The following is a 13,251-nucleotide window of genomic DNA, read 5'->3' as shown; positions in this document are numbered from 1 at the left end:
TTGTTTGTTTGTTTTGCTTTTTTTAAAAGGTGACCAGTAAGGGGATCGTAACCCTTGACTTGGTGTTGTCAGCACCACGCTCTCCAAGTGAGCCATGGGCTGGCCCCTCTTGTGTGGGTTTAAAATATGTCCAGATGAGATGCTAAAGGCGGAGCCTAATCCATCCCACCCACCTTGAATAAGAACTGGACTCAGTGACTGCCTTCTTACGAAGAGAAGATTTCAGAAGTGACTGCTGAGACGAGGTCATAAAAGGCGTATGGCTTCCTTCTGACTGTTTCTCTTGAGTCTCTCCTTCTATGGAAGCCACTGCCATGCTGTGAGAACAGTCAAGCAGCTCCATGGAGACAGGAAATGGGTGTTGCCAACAGCCCTGTGAATGCACCATCGAGAAGGTGGGTCCTCCAGCCCCAACTGGGCCTTCAGCTGACAGCAGCCCCAGCCAGTACCTTGACTGCAGTTTCATGAGTTTCCAAGTCAGAACCACCTGATACAGCTGCTCCCAAACTCCTAACCCACAGTAACTGCAAGAAAATATTTGTGGCTTTAAGCCACTAAGTTTTAGGTTAATTTGTTATGCAGCAATAGATAACTTGTCTTTACTCATGATTCCTTCTGAATTTTACCTTCTTCCTGAAGTTCTTCTTCTGGAATTTCCTTTAGTGAAGTTCTGTTGGCGATAAACTCCCAATTTTTGTTTGCAAATATTTTTATTTTGCCCTCATTCTTAAAAGATGGCTTTCTAGGTATGGACTTCTAGGTTAATAATTATATTGTCTCGACCACTGAAGACATCATTTCACTATCTCTGGCCTCTGATGTTGTTAGGGCAGTTTCTTTGCATTATTATAATAATTTTTATATTTTACAATCTGTCTGAACTATTTTACAATCTCATAAAGGAAAGTGTGCATTTCTTTTTATTTATCCTGATATTTGTTGGGATTTGTGGTCTGAGAATTGACGTTTTTAGACAAATCTGGAGATTTCAGAGCCAGTTAATCCTCCTGTACCGCCCGTCCTTCCCTGTCCTATTAGCTCTTTCAGGAAATGCACCCAGACACGGCCCGGCCTCTCCAGCACCCCAGCCCCTGACCTCCCCTCCGCGCCCTCCGCGTCCTCCGCGTCAACTGTCTGGGAGGAGTTCTGGGTAATCTCGGTTCATTCATCTTTTGCCTGTGCTTAAAAATTTCATCTGATGTTTAGTCCATTTGTTGAGTTTTTTCAGTTTCATTATATTTTTTATTTCTACAAGTTCTTTTTCACACTAGACCAGTCTTCGTAGCATAAGATTATACTTTTTATGGAATAAGAGACTGCAAAGACTATTCCTTGTTCATATTTTCAAGGACCTCTTTTCTTTCTTTAGATGTTGGGAATGCCGCTACTTTATATTCTGTCTACAGTTCCAGTGGCCGAGTGTCCAGTCTGTCTGCGGGCCCCGTGATGTGGCTCTTCCTGTGATGTCGTGACATTTTTTTAAACTGGAGATGCTCACCTTCCTTGGAACTCGATGACACGAAATCTTTGAGGCCCAATGAAGTCATATTCCCTTAGAGCCATGATTCTCAACCAGGGGCAATTTTGTCCCCCTGGGGACCTTTAGCAATGTCTCAGGACACTCCTGGTTGTCTGTGTGCACGTGTGCAGGTGCTACTGTCCTCTGGTGGAGAGAGGCCGGGGCTGCCGCTCACACCGTGTGACAATGGGACGGCCTCCGCAGCGCAGACTGGCCACACTGGACGTCACACGGCCAAGGCTCTGGAGAAGGGCCAAAGGCTCTGAGACCTCACTCACTAGCTTCTGCCCCCTCGCCTGGGCCTGCCAACCTGGGACCACTTTCAATTCTCCCTCGAGGTCCCTAGGGCCGCACAGGAAGCTTGATTTCAGGCTGCAAACTCGGAGGACGTACTCTTTTCACCCAGCATGGAATCCCGAGGCCGGGAGAGGCCGCTTCTCCAGCTCGCCAGCTCACCTCACACCTCCCCTTCGGCTCGAGGGGCCAGCTTTATTCACGTGGGAGGTCTACTGACGAATGTCACCCTGGGGCTTCACAGGCCTCCACTGGTGAAGGCGTCAGAAGGGAGTGCAAACCCCCCAGGGTGTGGCAGACTGTGGGGGTGGGGGCTGCCAAGCTTGCTCACTGCTGAGACCCCACCTTCACCCTGTTCTGGCCTCTCCAGGACCCTCCCCTCTGTGGAGGGCTGGGTGGGACTTGGCCAGGTGAAGCAGAGAGGGGAGTTGCAAGGAAATGGAACAGCAGGTGCAAAGCCCAGAAGAGGGAGAGGCTGACTGCTCTGCCATAGCCTGGCTACCTGAAGGGCTTGGAGGGGCCTGGGGTCTGCCCTGAGTCGGATTTCAGAAGGGTTAGGAGTGCAGGAGGGTGCAGTCAGGTTCCAGTTCTGGAAACGTCGTGGGCTGTTTGTAGAATCTACTAGAGGGGCTGGTGAGTGTGGCCTCAGGGCCTGGGCGCATGTGAGGCTGGGTCAGAGGATGGAAGGGGTGAGGGGCAAACCCAAGAACCTTGAAAGAGACACACTTGGTGGGACTTGGGGAGGTCCTGGTGGGCAGGCCCCAGCCTGTTGACAGGGAGGATTTCTTCCTGGCTGGCACTAGTCCTCTGGACACTGGAAGTGTCCTTTCCCCACCCAAACCTGGGGCCATGATGGGTGTGGGGGTGTACGGTGAGAATAGGTCCCCAAGTCTTGGGAATCTTAAACTCTATAGGGCCGCCCCAGAGGGCTTGTCTGGAAGATCCAGGCTGACACCCCCCTGGGGGCAGGCACATTTGCCCCCCTGGTGGCCATGAGCCTGCCCTGAGTCACAGGTTGTTCTGTGGGACACAGTCTAAGGTAGAGCCCTGGCCCAAGTCACCTGAACGTCTGTGGTCTGCTGGGAGGGCGTAAACAGGCCAAGCTCTCTGTCCCACTCCAGGAACCTGCCCTCTTGTTCTGGCTGCAGCCCAAGTCCTTCTCAGCCTTGGTCCTGACACGAACCCTGACCCCATCCCTGGGCTCCCCCCCACAACAGGCACAGGCAGGAGCCCCACCCTTCACAGGCCATCCCCTACTCCCCTTCCTGTCTGAGTGACAGCCACCTTGTCTTGGGGCCCTCAGTTGAGGGAAGGAAGCTGCCCTTGGACCCCTGGGCCGAATCACCGGTCCCCAGGTCTCCCAGCCCGCCCCCGGCTCAGACCCCCATCTGAGACCCCCGGTGGAGCCCCGGGGCTTGCGGGACCAGCTCTTGCTGGGCGCCCTCTGCTGGTCGTTGTCGGAAGTGCAGCCAGTGCGACCAGTTCCTTTTACTAGAGACCAAGGGCTGGGGCTCAGGGAGGAGCGAGCAGACTGGACAGCTGAAAACGTGGGGGCGGGGCGCCCGAGACCTGGTAAACACGAGGAGGGGTCCCAGTCCGTCCACTGATAGGGACAGTAGCAGCTTCAAGCCGTGGCCGCGCGACGGAGCTTGGCCCCCAGTCAGCACCCGAGGCCAGAAGTCAGTGTCTGGGGCACGGGCCAGCCTGGGCCAGGCCTCGGGGTAGCACAGTTTCCTGGGAGGAGGGAGGGCACCCACTCAAAGACCGAGTCCAGGCCAGCGGGGTGGTCTTCGGCCAGAGAGGCTGGGCTCAGGCAGGTGCCCGCCCAGGGCTGAGGGCCGGCCAGGCCCGAGGGGCCCCTCTGTGCACACATCCGGCTAGATGAAGGTGGAGTCCAGAGGCCCAGCGTCCTGCTGGCTCAGAGCTCGGGCCTCAAACAGCTGCTTGATGAGGGCCGACTTCTCCTGCTCCAGCTGGGTGATGCGCTCGCTCTTGTTGGTCACCTCCTGGGCGGGCAGGCGGGCGGTCAGGGCCTGCCGGGCCTGCAGCCCCAGCCCACACCCCTCCCCGCACCTCACCTGGGTGAGAAGGCGGTTCTGCTCTTTGAGCATGAAGACAGTCTGCTGCTGCCAGCCGGGGGCTGAGGGCGAGGCAGGGGCCAAGGCAGGGCACAGGGGCCCCAAGGAGGAGGAGGGCGGAGCCTGCGGGAGGGCATGGTCATCGGGCACAGCCTCCAGGACAAGAGCAGAGGGTGGCACTGAGCTGTGCTTGGGCATGGGTGCCAGGGGCTTGAGGGCACTCACCCTGCCAGCGCAGGCTGCAGTTAGCAGCTCCCCCAGGCATCGGGCCACCTCCTGTACCTTGGGCAACAGGTGCCCTAGAGAGCGGGGGCTCCCTGCAGCCCCAAAGTCCTAGAATGAAAGCACGGGAGGGGTGGTCAGAGAGAAGGGCCAGCCTGGGTCCAGCACAACGCCTTGAGGGGGGTTCCCTTAGGTGGCACTCCTGCTCCCCAAGTTGCTGCTCATAGCCTAGAGGGAGCCCAGGGGTGTTGCTGATGGGGGAGGTCTGCCCCAGGGCACCTGAGATCCTTGGAGTGGGACAGCCACAGTAGGAGGAATGGGCGCAGTCGTAAAACCTGCGGGACGTCTGGTGGTGGTCACTGTGTATGGGGGAGGGGCACTCTGCCTCAGGACAGGGGCAGCTTAGAGCCTGGGCTGGCAGCACTCACGATGCTGGCTCTGCTCTGGCTCAGGCTGCGCTGACGCTCCTGCACGCGCTGCAGCTGCTGCTGGTACCAGTCGCGGCCCCGGGCCATCATGTCGAGACCCTGCAGCAGCACCTCCTTCTCCTGCTCCAGCTCCTTCATCTGCTTCAGCTGCAACACGTGTGCACATGGGAACACACAGGTGCCAGTAAGCACACACGCATACATGCATGCCTGCGTGTGAGCACCAGGAACCACAGCTGTGCAAGTTGAGATGCGTGCAGACCAGCACACATGGGCACAAGCACGTTGGCGCCCATGCAGGTTTGCAAGCACACATGGATGCACAGTGGCACACTTGTGAAGACACACCTGCAGGTGCCTGTGCACTAGGGAGGGCGGCCCATTCCTCCTCCTGTGGTGGGGCTGGCTGCTCTTGGCCCCTCTACAGAGGACTGACCAACCTTTGAGCTCAGCACCCTTTTGGGGGGTCTGCCTGTGGAAAGCACACCACTGGTGAGCCTCGGGGAGCAGGCCAGGCAGGGCCCACTCCCACTGCCACTCCACATCCCTGAAGGACCTTTTGACCTCCCTCTGCCAGACCTCGGACCATCCCTCCAGTGGATTCAAGCTCAGGTGGGGAGATAAATGTTTAGAACTGACTGATGCTCCCACCACAGGCTCCCCTAGATCCCAGGCCGGCTGCCCCTCCCAGCCTCCAGCCTCCAAGATGAGATGGAGAATCCCTCAGAGCCCCCAGCCCCCCCACTCACCAGGCCACAGTCCACGCCGTTGGTGATGGTGTGCCTCCGACGTTCCCCTCGGGCTCGGGGGGCCTGCCGGGCATCCCCCGCACCTACCTCTGGGGCCCTGCAGGCCACTGCACCTGTAGCAGGGAGGCACCAGCCAGGCTCACCTCCAGGTCTGCCTAGACAGCTTGGGGACCCAGCCCAGCTTCTGGTCCATCCTGGACCCCCCGCCCCCAACCAACCCCAGTGCAAACCTGTAGTCCAGGCCTGCATACCCTGGGAGCCTCTGCCAGGTGCCTCCCCAGCTTAATCCAGCCTCCAAGGTCTTAGGCTCCAGCCTGGCTGGTCCACTCGTCACCTTGTGGCTGGCTGGGGTCTGGCTCACTCCCCTCACACCCACCTGGGGAAGGCCACATGGGCCAACCCGGCATGTTTGCTCACACCTCCCCTCCCATGCCCCATGCCCCAGGCTGTGAGCTGCCCAGGGGCAGGGGCTTCGTTCTTCATTCAACCCCAGTGCCTAGAACACTGCAGGCACAACACGGGTGTCAAAGGCTGCTGGGTGGGAGATGAGCGGGTAGGGGCCTCTGGTCCTCTGTTCCTGTCTCATCTGCTCAGGGCCCTGTAAGGGGAAAGAGTTCGTGCAGGCAAGATGGGGACGTGGATGATGGAGACCTAGCTTTTCCCAGTAAGGGTGACTGCAGTGTGAAGTTAGTGCCATGCGTATGTGCACAGCAGTGCATTTAGTCGCCAAGCTACAATGTCCTCAGCACTCACCGACTTACCCTGACGTTTGCAGGGCTTCTGTGTGAGTGCCCTGAAGGCCTCCCCCAGGGCTGTAACAGCATGGCGCGGGTGCTTCCCTAGCCCAGCTTCCTTGGTGGGAATAAGCCCAACTCCCCCATCTACAGGAGAAGCAGGGTGCAGGCGTGGAGGAGGGTACCCTCCCTCGCCCCTCCAGCCTGTCCCCAGCAGCAGGTTCATCCTTAGAGGCCATGTCCCCGGCACCCAGGCCACAGAGAGTGGGTGATGCAAGAACTGGGCCCAGGTGTGCGCGGCAGGGCCTGTGTCCATGTTCTAGCCTGCTGTCCAAGTGGCTGCAGCCCCAGGGCAAGGTGGTGGGAGGGCGCACAGCCATGCCCCTGGGGGGTGGGGACAGAGAACATACAGGCAGAGGGAGACTGGGGAGGAACCTCCAGGGACACCTGGGCGTAGTATGCACAATCAAATCCATAAGGCGGCACGCAGGTCCCCGGATGATGACCGGTAGGTAGAAATAGCCCTGCCCCTCCTGGGCCCTGAGGTAGCCTGCACCACAGAGCTGGGCCAGCGTGGGGTTCACACCCAGCCCCAGCCTTGAATCTCTGGGCTGGGGGCTTGGGAGGCTGTGTGTGTTGGGAGGGCTTTACTGGGGAGTTGGAGTGGTCTTGGAGCTACAGGTTTGGCACCCCAAAAGCCAGCTGTCAGTCAAGCATGCCACACCCCTCACCTGGGCCTTGGTTTTCCTGTAAAAGGATATAGCTAGAGTCCTAACCTGAGGCCTGTGGAGTGCCCAGTGTGAACGCTGCCCATAGTGAGCATTGGCCACATGGCCTTCAGAGGGGTACAGAAGTGACACAGCACCACACAGGGCATCAGAGCGGAGCAGGGCTGGACCTCAGGCCTAAGGCCTCCAAACCCTGAGCCTGTCCATCGTACACAATCCCATGGCTGATTTCAAACCACGGCCACATGGATGACATTAACTCTGCATTTGGGGCCAGCTACACCCAGAAGCGTCCCCTACCATAGGGACAGGGAGGCTGGGCAGTGAAGCCGGGGGGGAGCCTGCAGCCAAGCAGGGGGCTGCTGGATCAGTTCACCAGGGAGGATGGGGGCCACTGCAGCTCCAAGTGCCAGTTATAAGACTGGAGAATATGGCTGAGGCACGGGGAGAGGGCCAGCGAGGCTGGCAGAGCAGTGGGCAGCATGAAAAGGGACTGGCAGCTGCCACTGATGGACAGGCCTGCACCTGGTGGGGCACGTGCACAGGCTGAATGGGCTGAGGGGCCTGGGAGGGACTTGGGCTCCTCTGGGAGCCTGGTCCCCACCTCCACCATAATGCAGGTCCTGTTCCCAATGCAGGCACTGGGGATGTAGACAGGGGGCCATTCAGCAGTCTCCTGTCCCTGCCAACTGAACCAGAAGCCAGAAGAGGAGCCTGCCGGTTGTCCCCAGAGACCATCGTCTGTGTCTCTCCATGGCCTCCACGGTGGCACAGCCCCATGGGTGGTGCAGGAGACCCCCCACCCCTCTGCTCCTCCTGGAATCAGGGTCAGAACCTCCTGGGTCATCTCCAGCAGCTCCTGCCTGCCCTGGCCCCGGTGGGGTGTAGTGGGTCCAACGCTCTCAGCTGAGCTGCCAGACTGAGAAGGAGCCTTGGGCCACTCAGCCAGTCTCGGGGACCCTCTCTTCTTGAGAAAAACGCCTCTGCCTGAGCAGCCACAGACATGTGGCTGAGGACTCAAGTGTCCTCAGGTGTGGGCAGGTAACGGAGGTGGACAGCCCTCCCTCTCAGACTAGGCAGTTGTCCCAGTGCCCAGCTCACGCTTGGTATAGGGTGGGTTCCCGATAGGTTTTGGCAGTCACCCACCGGTCCCGTGGCCCTGGTGGCCTCTCTGTGGCGGGGGAAGGGCTGGCCCGTCTCCTTAGGCCCCCGAGCGCTCCGGGACAGGCACGAAACCCCTTTCCCTCCGGGCCTGCGGACACGCGCTCCAGGCTCAGGTGCCACGAAGAGACGGCCCCGCCCGCGTCCTTCGAGCGAGACGCACGGGCCGCAGCCACCTCGGGGAGGCTGCGAGGCGGGGCCGGGGCCGCCGCGCACTCACCAGCGTCGGTGTTCGGGCCCCGCTCCAGCGTCGCCTCGGCCGGGCCGCACGACCGCTCCGGGCTCCGGGCCGCGCCGCCGGGGCCGGCCGGCGGGGGGCGCGCGCCCAGGGGCAGGGGCTTCCTCTCCAGGACGGTGCGCGGCTCGTCGGCCGGCGCGAACACCAGGCGCGGCGGCGGCGGCGGCGGGTCCCCGGGCCGAGCCGGGGCCTGTGCCGGGGCCCGCGGGCCGCCGTCGGCGCTCAGCAGCGAGGTGCGCAGGCCGGCCACGAAGCGCTCGAAGGTCAGGTAGCCGCTGGCCGGGGCCACCTGGCGCAGGCCCTCGAGCACGCCGCGGGGCAGCTCGCGCGCGTCGGCGCCGCGCCAGCGGGACTCGATCTCGCGCAGGTGCACGCAGCCGCGCCGCCGGTCGTCCAGGATGTCGAAGAGCGTGCGCAGGCTCTGCAGGAAGGCGCGCGGCGGCCCCTCGGCCATCGCGGCCCGGCCGTGCCGCCCGCCGCCACAATAGCGCCGCGGTTGAACGCGCCGGCCTCGCCGCGCCGGCCCTCATTAGCATCCGCGCCGGCCATTGGCCGAGGCTGGTCCGTCTGCTCCCCGATTGGCTGGGAGGCCGCCGCCCCGGTTTGATTTTCCGGCCCGCGGCTGGCGCCGGGCGCGCCCCCTCTCGGAGCGGCGGGGCCCGGTGCTGGCCAGGTAGCCTCGTGGGCTGAGGCTGGGGGTGCACCCCCGTCCAGGGACACCCCCCTTTCCCTCTACCTCCGGCCACAGGCACCGCCAACTCTGCGGCCCCCTTCTCTGGCAGCAGGGCCCCAAGAGGATCGTAGGCTCCAGCCAGCTGGGCGCTTCCGCTTACAGAGGCCTCTCTGTCCCTGCCGCTGCTGGCTCCTCCTCTGGCCCCTAGGGACAGTCTGGCCTGTCCTGCCGGCTGCAGGACAAAGCCACTCTCTCCTGTGCCCCCAGATCCCCTTAGCTCTCATGGTCCCCTGCTTCAGGCAGCCCCGTCCTCTGGCTGGACACCCTTCCAGCTGCTCTTCTGGCTCTCACAGCCCTGTGCCCCCTGGGCCTCTGCTACGTTTCCAGTTGGGATCCAGTCACTCTGTCTCCAGCTGGTCAGTCCGGATGGAGGTGGGCACTGGGGAGCGACCAGGCCTTAGACTGTGTTCCCACACTGCAAACCCATCTCAGGACTGACCGGTAGGACCCTCCAGAAGCCAGGCAGGTGCTCAGTGTACCGTCTGCCTGACCCCCTGCCTCCACCTTTTCTTTTCTTTTTTTTTTTTAAAAAGATGACCGGTAAGGGGATCTCAACCCTTGGCTTGGTGTTGTCAGCACCACGCTCAGCCAGTGAGCGAACCGGCCATCCCTATATAGGATCCGAACCCGGGGCCTTGGTGTTATCAGCACCGCACTCTCCCGAGTGAGCCACGGGCCGGCCTTGCTGCCTCTGCTTTCTAAGCAGACTGTCCATCTTCAGAGCTAAGTCAGCTGTTGCCAAACACCCTCCAGACACGCTGCTCACATGGGGGCCTGCCTTGGCCCTTGGCCGGCCTCCCTATAATCCCTCGTGGCTTAAGGTGGCTGTCTCCCCAGGAGTCTCAGTGCTGTTTGGGAGCAGGGTGGGGCCGCCCCTAGACCTAGCATTAGCCGGGCCCAGAGTGTGCCCAGTGGATGGCTAGTGCGCAGAAAATCTTACCTGGAGAGGTTACCTGGGCCTGTGTCCTTGGGCTTGAGGCACTGGTGCCTGAGTCTCAGCTGTAGGGGCAGCTGCCCTGGCCAGCGAGTGTCCTGGGTCCACTTCTCTGGAGTTACCCACTCAAATTCAAGGCTCCTTTGTGGTAAGGAATTTTGGTGGGGGAGACCTAAAAAGCAATAAGCTTGGTTTCACCCCACGGAGCTTGGTTACGGGGGCCCATCCCTGGCTTCCCCTTTAGTGGCAGGTCTGGTCAAAGACCCAGCACAACATGCAAGCGTTTGTTCTGGAGTCTCTTGTCCGTTCCACCCCATCCCCCGCCCCCTCATCCTACCCTGTTTCTGCCATACCTGCTCCCCAGCCCCAGTCCTAAGGTACTGGCATTCTCTCACCTCTGGGCCCTTGAACCTGGTGGCTCTTCTACCAGGAAGATCCCTTCTCCATCTGCTTCTGGCTAATTGCTGGGCATCCTTCAAAACTCTGCTCAGGTACCTGATCCCCCATCCCCTAGAAAGTCTGGCTAGATGCCCCCACCTTTAAAGCACCAGGTAGCTTTCATCCTGGCTAAGGTGGCTGTCTCCCCAGGAGTCCCCATGCTGTTTGGGAGCCAGGCTGGGCTGCCCCAAGACCTGGCATTGGCCTGACACACAGTGGTGCCTAGTGGATGGCCAGCACACAGGAAATTTTTTCTGGAGAGGAAACGCCATCTTATCTGGAGTGGGACACCAAGCCAGGGTGAGGCCTGTGGGATGGGGAGGCCTGAGGACAATTCTGTGGGACTGGGGTGGAGGCTAGTGTGGGTGTGGCAGTCAGCGGTTAGCAGTGATGGATGCTGCTGAAACTCAGAATAGCATAGCCAGCTGTGCCCTGGCCAGGTCAGGGCCACTTGTGAACCTGAGCCCACCGTGCAGAGAAAACAAGGGCTTGGCTTGTCAGACTGTCCAGAGCCCTGGGGGAGGCAGCCCCACTGGCCCTTAGTCTGTGTGCTTCCCTGTGGACCCTGCTGGGCACTGGAGGAAGAGGTACAGAAGAGACTGGAGTCAGTGCCTGGCTTTGGCTGTGGGACTGAGGTGTGGCCTGTGTCCTTCCTGTCCTGAGCTCTGACCACTTCCTCATTCCACTCTGCTTTCCGGCCTGGCCCGAAACCTTCCCCACCCTGTAGCTTTCAGTTTTGCTGTTACCCTGGGGGGTTTCTGGAGCCCAGACCAGGTCTGGAGGTCCCGTGCAGCCCCTGTACTTTTCGAGACACCTATCCCGGTTGTAATTATGTTCTTGCTGTGCCAGCCCGGAGCTCCTTGGGGAGAGGTGGGCAGGGGGACTGGGCCCCTCTGTCTCCTGAGGTACTCCCAGCACTGGGCGTGGAGTGAAGGACCAGCAACTGCTGCCAGTTTTTGAGCCTTTCCCAGGGTTCTCTGGTCTCCACTCCTGTCCTCTGGGCTCTGCTTCCCTGAACCCCTTGGACAAGGCCCTAAGGCACAAGGGAGGTGACTGCTTGGCCACAAGCCTGCCCACGGCAGGGGTCCAGGTGGTGTTGCTTCCTCGGCCTGGCTGACACCCCCACTGTCTACACCCCGTCTGCTCAGGTAGGGTGGTGGTGTCCCCCCAACCTGGCTGAAACCCCCACCTCTGCCTGGATAGGCTCACTCCTCTCCTGGTCCTGCACATGCCTCTGGCTGCACAAATCTTGATTTTCCAAACCCTGTTGTTAGCCCTGTCCCCACCTTGAGGTGGATTTAGGGGTCGCCCTGAACTAGAAGACTCAGAGTTCATGTCCTACCTTCAATGGACACATGCAGCCTCTGCTGCCCAGCCTTGCAGGGGTGATAAGGCTTCCTGTGGACTCTGGCCTGGGGCGTGGAGCCGCTCTGCTCACCTGATTCCCTACCTCCCATCCCTACCCTCACCTCCAAAGATTGCCCCAAACTGCCTTTTTAACACCACAAACTACTGGAGCAGACCGGACCACTCATTCATTCACTCATTCACTCATTCACTCATTCATTCAGCAAGCACTCTCTGATGTTTACTGTGGCCCAGTCACGGTGCTAGGCTTGTGACCCCACACTCTTTGTTCGATCAACAAACATTTACTGAGTGTCCACTGTGTGCTGGGCACTGATCTAGGTGATGGAGGAACCAGCAGACCCAACTACATCCTGCCTTTGTGCAGTTTACTTCTCATGGCAGAGTCAGGAAGCAGAGAATGCAGAAAGGCAGGAAGGAATCGAGGACAGTAGGGTGCTCTCTGAGCTGACATGACCTGAGAGGGTCTCCTGGAGGAGCTGGGACCTGATAAAGTGGGGCTGTGAGTCATGTGACTTTTTGGGGACAAGCTCCAGGCAGAAGGAGGCAAATGCAAAGACCCTGAGGCAGGCCTAAGCCTATCCTTGGAAAACAGTCCTTTCAGGTGGGGAGAGCCTGCAGTGGGCCTCACCCCTGCGGAGCTCCAGCTGCTAACTCAGTGGGAAGCGTGCGTGGAGGCGGCATCCGTGTGCAGAACCTGCCTGCAGGGAGACGCATCTGCCCTAACCGGGGTTAGCCAGGGGCGGACCTGAGGGGGATGTTCCTTTTCATTCGGGGTCCTAAAGTGCCATTTGAAAAAAATTTTTTTTAACCGTGTGCTTGTATTACTTCTAGACTTAAACTAGTTTCTAAAAGAAAGTTTTGTCCCAAAATGGCCAAAGCTACCCTTTCATATTTTTCACAAAGGAGTTTGTAAAAAGCAAGATACTTAAAACTTCATAGTAGGCCACTTCCAGCGTGGCCACAGCAGCAAACGCTACCACCAGCCCGTCACAGCTGCCGCCAGCAGGGCTTGTGAACGAATGTGTAAGACCCGGAATTCACACTGGGATGAAGTGATGAGAAAATCGTTATGAAGTCACCCCAGGAGGAAGGGTTACTCCATTGGGTCAGATTGTGCTAAGTGGAAATAATATGACAAGGCCGGTGCCTGGAGAAGGACCTGAGCTGTGACTGGGATCCCTTGAATGATGCTCGGTTCTGTTTTGTCTGATAAACCAACAACATAGAATTTGTTTCACCTTTTAACGTTTTAGATTCTCTAAAGCTGAATTTCCCTTTAAAGGGAAGCGCTTTAAAGCTGCAGGCCCATTTTTCTAAGTTAATCGTGATTATGTTGTAAGAAGAGTTTCTTCATTGAGGCCCCAAATAAACATGTTTTTGGTTAAAACGAACAAAAGCCTGACAGTTAAGGCAAGCGAGGGGCCTCGGAGCCGCGCTGGTCCCGCAGCAGCCGCGCCCACGCCGGCCCGCGCTCCCCACGCGCACAGCCGGGCCAGGCAGGGCCGCCGCCGCCCTCCGCCACCGCCCAGCGGCGCGGCTGCTCCGCGGCTCCCGCGGGCGCGACCCGGCCCGGGCCGCCTGGGGGGCGGGGACGGGGCGGGCCCGGAGAGGCCGGGGGCGGGGC

General features: G+C 59.7%; 1 protein-coding gene across 1 annotated transcript; it reads right to left on the bottom strand.

Moving 5' to 3' along the window:
* Window positions 1–3,320: 3,320 nt before the first annotated feature.
* Window positions 3,321–8,629, bottom strand: SAPCD2 (suppressor APC domain containing 2). The gene is made up of 6 exons (XM_063082538.1): window positions 8,053–8,629; window positions 5,291–5,403; window positions 4,542–4,688; window positions 4,117–4,224; window positions 3,892–4,014; window positions 3,321–3,819 (listed from the first exon to the last, which is right to left on the bottom strand). Exons 1-6 carry the CDS (start codon window positions 8,603–8,605, stop codon window positions 3,691–3,693), a joined length of 1,173 nt encoding a protein of 390 aa, XP_062938608.1. The 5' UTR covers window positions 8,606–8,629; the 3' UTR covers window positions 3,321–3,690.
* Between the last annotated feature and the right edge of the window lie 4,622 nt (window positions 8,630–13,251).

The sequence above is a fragment of the Cynocephalus volans genome, chromosome 17 (genome assembly GCF_027409185.1).
Source record: "Cynocephalus volans isolate mCynVol1 chromosome 17, mCynVol1.pri, whole genome shotgun sequence".
Taxonomy (NCBI): Eukaryota; Metazoa; Chordata; class Mammalia; order Dermoptera; family Cynocephalidae; genus Cynocephalus; species Cynocephalus volans.
This window is presented reverse-complemented; position numbering and strand designations above follow the sequence as displayed.

Bases quoted from the DNA above. Each gene is read 5' to 3' on its own strand.
- SAPCD2 (XM_063082538.1), bottom strand. From the start codon at position 8,605: ATGGCCGAGGGGCCGCCGCGCGCCTTCCTGCAGAGCCTGCGCACGCTC. The intron at 4,689-5,290 runs GTGAGTGGGGGG...CACGTGTTGCAG, and splicing joins ACGGCGTGGACTGTGGCCTG to CTGAAGCAGATGAAGGAGCT. The intron at 4,225-4,541 runs GTGAGTGCTGCC...CTTTCATTCTAG, and splicing joins GCCAGAGCAGAGCCAGCATC to GACTTTGGGGCTGCAGGGAG.